This window comes from Crocuta crocuta, unplaced genomic scaffold, assembly GCF_008692635.1.
Source record: "Crocuta crocuta isolate KB4526 unplaced genomic scaffold, BGI_CrCroc_1.0 scaffold155, whole genome shotgun sequence".
Lineage (NCBI taxonomy): Eukaryota > Metazoa > Chordata > Mammalia > Carnivora > Hyaenidae > Crocuta > Crocuta crocuta.
In genome coordinates, this window is record NW_027530365.1 from 79,690 (window position 1) to 92,856 (window position 13,167).

At 45.2% G+C, this 13,167-nt stretch overlaps 2 protein-coding genes across 11 annotated transcripts in view; one reads left to right on the plus strand and one right to left on the minus strand.

Moving 5' to 3' along the window:
- ITGB3BP (integrin subunit beta 3 binding protein) overlaps positions 1–9,433 on the minus strand; it is an 88,439-nt gene extending 79,006 nt beyond the window's left edge. For 6 of the 7 annotated variants that reach the window (XR_013335641.1, XR_013335640.1, XR_013335639.1 and 3 more), the window contains exon 1: positions 9,217–9,301. Coding sequence is in view for 3 of the 7 variants with exons in the window: in XM_077766133.1 (XP_077622259.1) it covers positions 9,217–9,221 (5 nt within the window). In the remaining 4 variants the exon portion in view is untranslated. Of the gene's footprint in view, positions 1–9,216 lie in introns of all 7 variants that reach the window. The other variant, XM_077766134.1, reaches the window with a different exon arrangement.
- Positions 9,434–9,589: 156 nt separating this feature from the next.
- Positions 9,590–13,167, plus strand: part of EFCAB7 (EF-hand calcium binding domain 7) — a 44,492-nt gene continuing 40,914 nt past the window's right edge. For 2 of the 4 annotated variants that reach the window (XM_077766125.1, XM_077766129.1), the window contains exons 1-2: positions 9,626–9,741; positions 11,697–11,884. In XM_077766125.1, coding sequence (XP_077622251.1) covers positions 11,698–11,884 — 187 coding nt within the window. In that variant the 5' untranslated portion in view covers positions 9,626–9,741; position 11,697. Of the gene's footprint in view, positions 9,742–9,983; positions 10,031–11,696; positions 11,885–13,167 lie in introns of those variants that run through there. The other 2 variants (XM_077766127.1, XM_077766128.1) reach the window with 2 other exon arrangements.

Consider the following 13,167-nt stretch of genomic DNA (forward strand, 5'->3'; position numbering starts at 1 on the left):
AGCCTGACGCAGGCCTTGAACCCATGAACTGTGAGATCATGATCTGAGTTGAATTGGGATGTTTAACCAACTGAGCCACCCAAGTGCCCCAAGAAAACCTGACTCTTGATCAGAGATGCCTTTGGAGAAAGATCTTGCCCAAAAGGAAGAAATGTGAAAATTAATAAAAGGAAAGCCCACTAAAGTTGAGTAGGGAGGACAGAAGGGGAGGCTAAAAGGGGAACTCAAAGCACTGAATGTCAGTTATAGGAAGAACTGTCACTTACGGTGTGACAGCAAATAATCAGCACACAGGAAGAGACAAGTGACATGTACTTGGGAGAATCAGAAAAGACTATTTATTTAGCACATGTGCCAGCCCAGTAAAGTCACCTCCAAAGGCTGAGTCCTGAGCCCTGGTGCTGGCCTTCTTTTATGCCTGGCTATCTTCTGGGTACTTGGAAACCTTCTATCAGCTGCACAGGTAGGAAGGATTGCGGGGAGCTCAAGGAAAAATGGGCGGGGGGGGCACTATCAATTGTGCTACATGGGCAGTTGGCTGTTGCAAGAGGCAAGCAAGATTACAGAAGCCAAAAGCATGCAGGGAGTATCTGGCCATGGACATCTGACTAGCCTTCTTTATCTGCTCTTGCCAGCTTTCCTTCTCATCCCCTCCCCCCGACCCCTCAACTTGATTCTCAAGCTGCTGTAGCAGCCTTAGAGAAAATCAGTTTGTGGGGGCCAGGCAACCCCTTGCTGCCAGAGGAGAAGGGGCAAAGACCGTTCTGGCTTCTTCCTGCTGGACAGGGACATCAAAGGGAGGAATGTGACAGCTAGGGTTCTTCACCATCCAAAGGAGAGTAGTGATAGCTAGAATGGTCCAACTGGAGCATCATCTGGAGTTTTATGGCTTTTAGCTGAGAGGAAACAAACCTTGTTAGCATATTAAGAATACAAGGATCAAACAGGAAGGCTATGAAAAGCATTAGGACTGAACGAGTGAAGGGAGGAGCCAGGATGCCTAATTCCATATGTTGTTCCATGAGTCTGCTAATTCTTGCCTCCATTTGATGACCTGCTTCCCTAGTTGTTGGGCCATATCTCTAACTAGCCCTGATTGGTTAATACAGAAGCAGCATTCCTATCTCTAGGAAGAGACATAGTCCTCCTTTTTCAGCATTTAGCAGATATAGCCCTCTCCTGTTTTGTAAGACTACCACTGCTAAGGAGTCTAATTGGTCCTGTAAAACCACCAGAGATTTGACAACTCGTTCCATGTCATTTGTTAGGTCCTTGGATAATTTATGATAATAAGTGGTTGAGGAGACTATTCCTCCTATTACAGTGTCCACGTCTGCCACTATTCCTAAAGCAAGCAGCAGGGGTGTGATTTGAATGGCTCTTTTTTGACCAAGTATATGCTGCCAAGGGTACTATGAGACTAATTGTTGGGAACAATGTTTACCTGAGGAATGAGGAAGGCCAGGGTATAGAAGCCCATTCAATTGGCCGGGAGACAATACACATACGAGGAGAAGTGCTGGGAGGGGATGACATCAGGGTTGGGTTGTAGGAAGATGACTGAGTTCCTGATGGTCAAGAATCTGGTTGTATTGGCTGATGGTCAGACTGCTGACTGGCTCTGTTCCCATTTTGTTTGTCAGGCACCTGGGAGCTGTTTGGGACAGTCCAACTCCAGTGAGTACAGGACTCAACATGTGGGGGTCTGGGTCTTCAGTTAACAGGGTAACATTTACAGTTGCCTGTGTTATCAGAGTAGCTATGTAAAGGTGGGGGGTGGGGTGGGGGCTGTGGACAAGCAGAACCAGTAGGCTCTTGCAAGTCTGGGATTGGTACTGAGGAAGTGATGGGCTATGCTCAGCATCAGTCCAGGTGGGGATCTAAAGCAAGTGGTCTATGCAATTCAAGTCTAGGCAGAGGCCGGTAGGCTGGGTCAGAGGTGACCTAACAGGCCTAGGGAACGTCAGGGCAGATCAGATCAGGCAGCCCCCAATAACATCTCATTTTTCTTTTTCCCATCCAGTAAGTTCTCCTATTCCTGTGACAGGGAGTGATCCTCCTGGCATTCTAACATCTGCCTGGCATGCAGGGGTAAACAGTGGCACAGGGGCATGGTGATAGTATTATCTCATCCTTTAGGGCTGGAGAAGCAAGGGAGGGAGTAAGAGCAGAGGAGGGGATAGGAGGGTAACAGTCAGGACAACCTGGGTCTGTAACATAGGACTGTCCCTCATGGAGGTAAAGGACAGCAGAAGATCCTTTGACACATCCCTCCAGTTGGAGAGGAAGGTTCCAAGAAGGGTAGTGGTAAGTGGAACAAGTACACAGTTGGTAAGAGGATAAGATCCCTTTTGAGCATGTTAGGAAGAGGAAAATGCACAACAGGGATAGGAGACAAGGCTGATACGGCATCAGAAGGAATGATTCCATCCTGAGGGGTAAGAAACAGTTATAAAGGCAGAGAACAAACACAGAGAAGGACATCAATCGTAACTCAGAGCATATACATCTAAGGAGAATAAGGCATCCTGACACTAGTAAGTAGAGGGAGGCTAACAAGAGTTTGTGACTGAGGCGCCAATCTGGGGGAGTAACTTCGGTAAGCCTTATAGCAAAGAGTATAACAACGACTATGGAGAGAGAAATAGGGAATGACAATGAAATTTGAGAGAGAATGGTTTGCTGTAGTTCTTTAAGTCGCCTGGTGACTTCTTCAAGCTTCTGGTTACAGAGGGTTCTCAGGTGTTGGCTGCAGACCACTTATCATCTGCTGTCTTCTTAAGGGTGATCTGTAGAGGATTACTCTGGTTAGCAGTTACTTTCCAAGTGGTTGTCAGGTGACAGATGGGCTGCCTTTACTCAAGAATGGTGGATCCAGGTAGTTAGTCCTGTAACCTTCAGGACTGTGGGCATGGCTAGCACAACTGAATAGGGTTCTTTACAGGTAGGTTTGAGTGGTTCCCTTTTCCAATCTTCCAATCTGACTCCCAGGTTTGTGAAGGGTGTACAGTTATTCCAAGGGAAATGGGTATCCAGTCTGTCACCCATCTATGGATCTCAAATATAGTTTTCTCTAATCCTTGTAGTTGTTTTTGTATTTCTAGATCTCCTAGCTCTGCCAGGCTCCCTTGAATTTCACTAGCGAAGGGGGCCTTCCATATAGGATCTCGAATGGGGAGAATCCGATTTTTGTCCGGGGTGTACAGCATACTGGAAAAAGAGCTAGGGGTAGTATATCTGGCCAGGGCAAGTTAGTTTCCTTAAATAGTTTTGCCATGGCTGATTTAAGGGTCTAGTTTTTATGTTTCACTTTCCTTGAACTCTGGGGCTGGTAGGCTGCATGTAAGTTCCTTTGGATAGCTAGGGTTCTGGCTACTTGTTGCACCACCTCAGCCACAAAAGCCAGGCTGTTATCTGAGCCTGTGGTTAACAGCATTCCATGTCTGGGGATGATATCCGTCAGCAGAGGCTTAGTTATCTCTCTTGCTTTTTCAGTGCATGTGGGCAGGCCTCAACCCAGCCTGAAAACATGCAGATGAATACCACAAGAAATTTGTCTCCTCTACTGGGTCTTATTTTGGTAAAATCTACCTCCAAATCTTCAAAGGGTGCCTGACCACAGTGTTGGATTCCCATGGGCCTAGTAGATCTTGTTTGGTGTAATTTTGAGCGCAGAGGAGGCAGCGTTGAGAGACTGAAGCACAGAGGGATGGAAGCCAACCAATTACATAGTAACAGCTCAATAAGATTTCAAGGGCAGTTTTTGCTAAGTGGGTGGGCTCATGCTGATGGAGAACCAACTGCTGGGCTAGTTGCTTCAGTATATAGACTCTTTGGTCTGGAAGTACCCACATCCTTTTTTTTGGTCTGGCTTCCTTTTTCCTGTTGCACCCATTTTGTTTTTTGGATTGTGTACCTTGGGGAAGTTGGCAGTTCCGGGACCAGCATGATTTTTGAGGGTGTTGTTTGTTCTCCTGCTACTTGTTTAGCTGCGGCATCTGCCTGTCGGTTATCTTCTGAAACAGAGTCTTTTTCTCTTTGGTGTCCCTTGCAGTAGATAACTGCTATCTCCCTTGGTTCCCAGACTTCCCTCAATAGTTTTAGGATTTCTTCCTGATTTTTTTTTCTTTTCCTCCTGCAGTCAAAAGTCCTCTCTCCTTGTATACACCCCATAAATATGTAGAGCGGTGAAGGCACAGTGCGATTCAGTGTATATGTTGGCCTGTTTGTCTTTAGTGAGTTCTGGTGCTCTCATTAGGGCCCACAGTTCTGCTCTTTGGGTTGACCATCCTTGTGGAAGGGTCTTTGCTTCTATGACCTCAAAATCAGAGACAAAGCTGCTGCCATCCATGAACAGAATGAGATCAGGATTTTTAAGAGCCTGTCTGATAGGTTGGGTCAGCTAACAGACCACATCAAGTACCTCTAGGCAATCGTGCTCTGGGGGCTCTGCCACCGTGGGAAAGAAAGTGGTAGGATTTAGGGTTTTTACAGCTTCCAATCTTACACGTGGGTTTTCACATAATAGTTCCTGATATTGTGTCATCTAAGCATGAGTTAACCAATGTTGTCCCCCTGGCATACATCAGGTTAATAACTGAATGAGCAACTTTAACATTTAGGTTTTGCCCCAACATGAGTTTGTCTGCTTCCTTGATTAAAAGTCTGGTGGCTGCCAGGACCCTCAAACAGGGTGGCCATCCTGCCACAACTGAGTCAATTTGTTTTGAAAGGTATGCCACTAGTCTCTGCCAATGTCCAAATTCCTGGGTTAGAATACCCAGAGCCACCTATTGTTTTCATGCACGAACAGGCTGAAATCTCGTGATACATCTGGGAGTCCCAACATTGATACCTTTGTGAGTTTCATTTTTATGGTTGTGAACGCTTTTTCTTGATTAGGGCCTCAGAAAAGGGGTGCCCTTTCTTCCCCATTTGATGCTTTGTATAGAGGTCTAACACTGAGAACCCTGGGATCCATATCTGACAGAATCCTGCTGCTCCCAGAACTCTTGGACCTGCCAGTAGGTAGTGGAAACTGGAATGGCACAGACTGCCTATTTCCTTTTAGCTCCTAGCATCTGTTTGCCTTGGGTAATTATGAAGCCCAAGTATTTAATTTCCTGTTGGCAAATCTGTGCCTTTTTGACACCCAGTATCCCACCTCTGCTAGTAGGCTGAGAAGGGCCCTGGTTCCCTCCCAACATTGGGTCTGTGTGGGAATGACTACCTGGAGATCATCCACATATTGGAGGACACATCCTAGGTACCATCCCGGAAACCTGGCTAAGTCAGATGCCAGCACCCCACCGAGTAAGACTGGTGAATTTTTGAAACCTTCTGGCAGTCTAGTCCAAGTGAATTGTTCTTTTGCCCCTGGGGTAGGGTTTTCCCATTCAAAGGCAAATAGAAGTTGACTATCAAGCACTAGCTAGAGACAAAAGCAGGCGTCCTTTAAATCTAGACATGTGAACCATCCTGCCTCAGATGACAGGAATCCTACTAAAGTGTATGGGTTAAGCAACACTGAATGAAGACTGATGACTGCTTCATTAATGGCTCTTAGGTCTTGTAAAGGTGGTAATCATTTGTCCCAGACTTTTTATGGGCAGCAGGAGAGTATTCCATGAGAACTGGCATAGTTTTAGAAGTTCCATTTGAGTAGCCTGTCCAAGTGTGTCTGGATCCTTAGGTGTGCCTTCTGTGGGACCATATACTGGCGTAATTTGATAGGTTAAGCATTAGGTCAATTAATATTGGGGGGGTGGTTTTTTGCCAGACTGGGGGGGGGGGGTTCTCTTCTGCCCAAATTGTAGGGAATTCAGCTTTTAGCTTGGGGGCCACGGTTGGCTCAACGGGAGGGGGAGTATATAACCTCTATTCTTCTCATGGTATCATCAGGGACAAAGTCATGGGTTGAGCCTTTTCATTTAGGTGCAACTGCATCTGTCCATCCAAAGTGAAGGCTATTTCTGCACCCATCTTGACTAAGAGGTCTCTACCTAACAGTGAGACTAGGCAGTTGGGTAGATACAGTAACTCATGAACTATTTGGTGACCCCCCCCCCCCAACCCAGCCAGCATTGTCAGGGGCTGCAAAATGGCCTTTGGGTTTGCATCCCAGTGGCTCCTATGATGGTACTTTTCAACCCAAGAGAGGTGCCACCTTGTCACCACAGAGTGTTCGGCCCCAGTGCTGACCACAAAGCCTATTGTCTGACTCCCTACCTTCATTTTGACAGTGCGCTCCCGGGGGCCCAATTGGATAGAGACTGGTCTTTTCTAATGAGAGTCCGCTCCTGCCAATCTGATCAGGTCAGCCTCAGGCAGCTCTGGTTGGTAGCAGCTGGGGGGAGCAGAAGTTTTTGGTTTTCCCTTTTGGTGGTTTGGGTATTTATACTTCCAGTGTCCAAATTCTTTGCAGTAGGTACCTTGATTCCATCCCAGTGGCACCTTCTTTTTTCTTCTTGAATCCCTCATGGTTTCTGTGGCCAGGAGAGCTGTTTTTTGTTTCATTCTTCAGTCTGCCTCCTTTCTGGAAGCTCTATTCCGATTTACAAAAACCTTGTTGGCGATTTTCAATAGTTCAGTGGCATTCTTTCCAGCAAATCCTTCCAATTTTTGGAGCTTCTGTCTAATGTCCCTTTGGGCCTGTCCCACAAAGGCAGCATTGACCATGTGCTGGTTTGGGGGGGGCTTCTGGGTTGAATGTAGCATAAACTTTGAAGGCTCCACATAATCTTTCATAGAAGTCAGCCAGACTCTCTCTGGCTTTTGGAGGACCTCAGATACCTCTTCCATGTTTGGTGGGCTTTTTGGCCCTTGCTTTTACTCCTTGGAGGAAGGCGAGTTGGTGTTTTTCTAATCTGGCCCTTCCCACTTTTGTGTTGGGGTCCCAGTGGGGCTCCTCTTTGGACATAGCCTGTCATACTCAAGCTTCAATGTCTAGTTATCCGTCTGGTGCCTGAGTCTGGAGCCATTATTTGGCTTCAGTGACAATTTGTCAGGGCTTTTCCGTGTTGAAGAGGGTGAGCAGAAGTTGCTTACAGCTGACCCAGGCAGGGCAGTGAGTCTGGAATATGGATTCTAGAAGACCTATCATCGCCTGTGGCTTCTCAGAGTAGGGTGGAATGGCATGTTCCCAGTTGAGGAGGTCATTAGTGGAGAATGGTTGGCAGTAGAAAATCGATCCCCCCCTTGCAGGGTCCCATTGGAGCTTATTCTCTGGGAACCCCTAGTCACCTGCAATGGCCTCTGTATTGCCATTGGGGGCATTGGACCTTAAGCTACAGGCCTAAGGTGTCTTCCTACCAGTTCAGGTGTCTCTGGTTGTGGCAGACTGGCTGCTGGCAGAGGCAAGACCGACATGAGTGGACTGTCAAGGAGGCAAGGTTCACCTCTTTCGACCTATTGGGTGCTGGGGGCATATGGTGGCGGAAATAGAAGCAGTTCTTTTGAATTTTCTTGGAGGATGGGGGGCGGGTTTTTTTGTTTGTTTGTTTGTTTGTTTTTGCTGCGAGGTCTTCTTTCCAGCCTGTGCCACTATTATCTTACATTGTCCCTTACTATTAATGCAGAATTGGACCCAAAGAGGCTTGACTTGGGCTATTTCCAGCCATTGGTCAATGTATGGGAATTGATCTGGGTGGACAGGGTACCCTGTACCTTATAAACTGCTCTGACTGTAGGGACATTTAGGGTGCCCTCAGGGGCCAGATTACACAGAACATAGGCCATTCTAATTCACAGAGGGTGTGTAATTTCCCAGATGGTAAATTTAACCCCACAGTTACCCGAAAATCCCTTTTTAAAATTCTTAATCCTACATTCCCCAAAACAGTTGGTTTTGAGGAATTTCCCCCCATTCTGGTATCTTAGATGGGTCCCTCCCAATGCACGGTGTTGCAGGACAAACATGAGGTAAGAGGTTGTTTCTCACCCTGGCATTTCCCCTTACTAGGATTAGAGGCCTCTTAGCATTGGCAGGTCGGTATAAACTCCTGACTCAGATCAGGCCCTTGTGGACCTAATTCTGCCTTAAGCCTAGGAGGTCTTCACAGAATCACAGGGCAGGGCTCACTCAGGCTCCCTAGCCCAAACACTGAAGCACGGGCACTCACACACATTCAGACAGATTGCACACTTCCACCCAGGACTTCCCTGTTCTATGCGGTGACTGTGCCGCCTGGAAGGTGACCAGGCTCCCCTTCTGCCTCAGGGATGGGCCTGAACTCAGTCTGAAGTCCCTGGGGACACTTACCAATCTGACGTCCTGGGACAGGCCTTTTCTGTTCCACCTGGAGTCTGTTCAAGCGCATCAGTGGTCGACTATAGTCGGGACCGGCAAGGGTTGGGGTCCAGTGAAATCACCTGCAAGATGCCTTCCTTTCCATCGCAGGGGCCAGATATGAATGGCCTCTCCGCTGGCCTCCAACAACGGTGGGTCAAGGAGCCAGTGAAGCTGTCCGCTTCCAGGCCAACACTTGGCACACAGGAAGTGACAAACGACATACACTGTGACCAGTTTACTTCGCACTGGTACCGGCGCAGCAGAGTCGCCTCCAAAGGCTGAGCCCCAAGACCTCGCACTGGCCTTCTTTTATGCCTGGCTAGCTTCCGAGTACTTGGAAACTTTATATCGGCTGCACAGGTGGGCGGGATTGCAAAGGCACAAGGAAAAAGGTTGGGGGGTACTGCCATTTGTGCTACGTGGGCAGTCGGCTGATGCATGGGGCAAGCAAGATTATAGAAGCCAAAAGCATGCAAGGGGGGTATCAGGCCTGGGACATTTGGCTTTCCCTCTCACAGACCCCAAAAGAAAAATTTCAACATATAAGAATCATTAATTACAGGTCCCAATAGAGAAAGATGTACACTGCGTCTCCTACGAAATACAGACCACTCCTGCAACTCAGCCAAGGAGAAACCGTCATCATCACCTTGAACCTGAATTGGCTGTTCTCCCATGGACTTTGGGTCAAAAGAAACCCTTCCACCTTCCTCCTCCTTCTCCATAAAAGAATTTCTCTTCTTTGTTGGACTTACCGATGGTTTTGCCATAGTCTGCATGTAGTGAATTGCAATGCTTTGTTTTACAATAAACCCATTTTTTTCTAGTAAAATAACAGACTTATTTTTAACAACATAATATCTACTCTTCTTACTCACTGAGGGGCCCCAGAAAACAACCATGGGTGGGACGGGGTAGATACCTACGGCATTTCGACACTCAGGAAAGTACCACGGCGGGATTAATGGAACCGAGAAACGTCTTCCTAAAGCCGACAAACTCCGAAGGGAAACGCTGGAGTCTGAAAAGCGCGGGCCGGCGGGCTCCAGACGCTGTGTCACACGCAAGGTGGCCCGCTGGAAACATCTTCCGCCTCTACGAGGGGTCCGAGTGTTTGAGAGAGTGGGGTGGGGAGAGAGTCCAGCTAGGGACCTAGGACCTCATCCAGTCCCTGTCACGGCCGAAGAGAACCCTCTCTCTCCACTCTGGCCATTCCAGACCCCGAGAGATGAGCGGCACAGCCGTACGTCTCTGTCCGCTGCTGGTTCTCCGCCGTAGATTTCTACCCGGATTGTTTGGGGGAGGCGCTCTGGTTCTTATTTCCGGTGGCGGAGAGGTGCTGTTGCCATGGTAATTAAAGTAAAGGACTAGGCGCGTTGGGCTGCAGGGAGAGGACCGCGGAATCCGTGGAGAGAATTGGCTGCGCTTCCTCGTTTGTGAGCTGGAGTTAGGTAGCGAACAGCTCGCGGTGTCTGTCCCTGCGCCGCGCCCTGCCACGCTGTCCGGCTTCCTGTTCTCCTACCTGCTTCTTTTCTCTGTCCTACTAACGTTTGGTCCGTTCGTACCTCAGATGTACCCCAAAACGCAGTTTGTTTCATCGTCGTGAAATACAAAACTAGAGGTTGCCCGAGATCATCTGCGAAATGTATTTCACGGAGTAGGGCCGGCGACTGGGCGGCTCTGTTTTCACTAGAAGCCTTAGGCGCTTGCTAACAGTTTATTTTTTCTTGCTATTGTGAGGTGGGTTATTTATGGAGCCGTTTGCTGCAGTGTGCTCTCTAGGCCCCTGTGTTGGCCTCGCGCTGGAGTTTTAAATGAGGGAGGTTTCCAAGCCTGAGGGGTGCCGTTATATATTTATTTAAGCTTCCGTTCCGTCTCTCGTCACAGAAAGGGAAAGAATAGAATTCTGGAACATTTGTGCTGTGGGATTTCCACGTGAGGGAATCACCTTATTTGGAAAGAGTATTAATACGAGGACGATCCAAAAAAAAATTTTTTTTCTTTAAATTGCTTGCTGCAAAATGAACCTTCATTCTTCCTTTCTTATTGGAACCGTTTTTCACCCCCCTCCCACATTTGTGAGGAGATGCGTGCACGCATATGTGTTTAAAACTGATGCTTAATTATAGTGATATCAATTTGCAGTAACCAGACTGTGACACCACATCCCTATGGGGTCCTTCTAAATCTGGTGTAATATGAAAGTGTCAGGCAGGCAGTCTGTGTATTATAAATAGGGTACTTCATCCATGATAAGCGATTATTATCTTTCTTTCCCAAGTGTAAAAGACCTATATAATTCAAGAAGGTGCAAGTGATTTAGGCCTCCTGAGTAAGAATCCAATGAGTCCTGAAGGGGACCCTACCTGTGTCGTCTTATTGTTGAACTTGAAATATTCAATTTATTAGGTTGGAATGTATTTTTAGAAGTCAAAGCTGGGTAAAATAATGTTGGGAGCTGTTAGACCACCAGCACAATTTAGTGCCTCATAGTAACTGTTGTACAAGAAGCCTTCAGTCACATTAATAAAGAAGAAACTCTTATCAAAATTTACTGCCTCTTGTTACTGCTAGCTGGGTGACATCTCTGTCCCTCAATTTCCTTATCTGTAAAAGGGGCAAAAAAAAAATACTTGACCACTGTAATGAGGATAAATTAAGATGTATGATAGTTCTTTAGGCCTTATGAGCAGAGGTGCTATATAACTCCACAACATTATTATTAGTGATGAATGCAGTAAAATCTCACAATAATGCTATAAATGGGATCTTAAAAATTGGGTTGTTTAAAATGTGGGCCTACATTACTGAGGCGTTGGTGGAATGACCTCTCAGCCTGCTGAGGTGAGGGGTGCCAACTGCCAATCACATGACATTCAAATTCTCATTATTGTGGAGTTCACTCTTATTACACTTTACTTAGCATTTAGTATGTGCAAGGCACTATTCTGTATGCTTCCCATGTATTAACTTATTCAGTCCTTATGACAATCCTATGAAGACTTCAACTCTCCTCTTATTTTTTTAGAGAATATGTGTGTGTGTTTCCTTTGCCCTGTGATACTTATTTTGTATTTATATTACATCTTTGCTTTGGCTTTGTTCTTTTGGCTCCCTCATATACACATGTATTTTTTTCTATATATATAGTTCTCTCATATATAGTTGATTTCTAAATATACGTGTATGTTTATATATATATATGTAAACTGCTGAAGGATTATTCTAGCTTAGCGTGTGATAATACAAGCATATGTGTATTATAATATTTGTCTTTTTCCCCACATATGAAACCTTTAATGTCTTGATTTCCTGTCCCCCACCCCCACCCAATTTGAGAGGCAAGGTTACATTTGCATTTTAGGGGATTAACACTGACTAAAATTTTAAAATTGTTTTCTAATAGAATGGCCATCAGTCCAGGAAGAGATGCAGCGCTCTCCAGTCAGAAGTCAGCGCTTTCAGAGAGTCCTCGAACAAAGAAATTTCCACTAACTGAAGAAGAAATATTTTATATGAATTGTAGAGCTGCCTACTTAACTGTTTTTAAAAGTAGCTTAGAAAACATTATTTCTAAAGAACAACTTTACTTAGGTAAGTTTTTCTTTAAAATTTAAGTATTTTGCTTTATTTGTTGAAAGTTATTAGATCAGAAAGACAGGAATAAGAATTACATTGTTGAATCATTCCAGTTTCTTAGGGAAGCTTGAGCAGTGAAACTACCTTATGCTATTGATTTTATATATTTATATATTCTAGTAGCTTCAAAATAAAACATTCAATGTTTATACAGACTAGATTAGTATTTTTTTAAAGTTTTTAAAATTTATTTTGAGAGTCAGAGAGAGAATTCCAAGCTGGCTCCAAGCTGTCAGAGCAGAGCCTGACATGGAGCTCGAACTCATAAACTGTCAGATGATGACCTGATTTGAAATCAGGAGTTGGATGCTTAGCTGACTGAGCCACCCAGATCCCCCTTTAATTTGTGTTTTTAAAGTTTCCACCAATTGCTTGCTGTATATGTATACCTTTTCCTTTTTTTAATGTTTATTTGTTTTTGTGAGAGCATATGAGCAGGGGAAGAGCAGAGAGAGAGAGGGAAAGAGAATCTCAAGCAGGCTCCATGCTGTCAGCACAGAGCCCAGTGTGGGGCTTGATCCCACAAATCCTGAGATCATGACCTGAGCTGAAATCAAGAGCTGAATACTTAACTGAGCCACCCAGGCGCCTGTTAAAAATATATTTTTAAAAATTCTTATTTTGTACTTTAAGATTTATAATAATAGAACTTAAAACATTTTGGTATCTGAATTACTAGCCTGGATTTGACCTATACTGGGGAAAATGTAAAGAATATGTAAAAATGGGTTGAATGGGTAAAAGAGAAATACTAGGAAACAGGTAAAATTTTAAGAGAAGAGTGCTGTTTTTATTTTTTTTGGAGGGGGAGGGGGAGCTGGTCTTTTTTTGCTTCTCTTTCTCCATTACCTTATGCAAAATTTCTCTGGTTGCAAATATCCATCAGACCAATGAATTTTGTCCTTGTCAGGTATATCAAATGATTTGGAGTTCTTTACTCTTGAGAGTGGTAAGCAATAGCAGATAACACTGAATACTCCTGTCCGTTTCATCAAGGCTAATAACTATGGATAGAAAAACAGAGTTATCTTGCCAACTTTAGAAGCGGTTCCCTTAAATTAAAAATTCTGACATTTTTGGCAGAGAAGGACAAATATCATATGTTTGCACGTATAGGAGGATTAGAAGGAACTTGACGGAGGAACAAGGGGGAGAAGAAGGGCGGANAAAATAAAAATAAAAAAATAAAAATTCTGACATTTTTGCAACAATGTCTTGGGTTTGTATGCAATAAGATC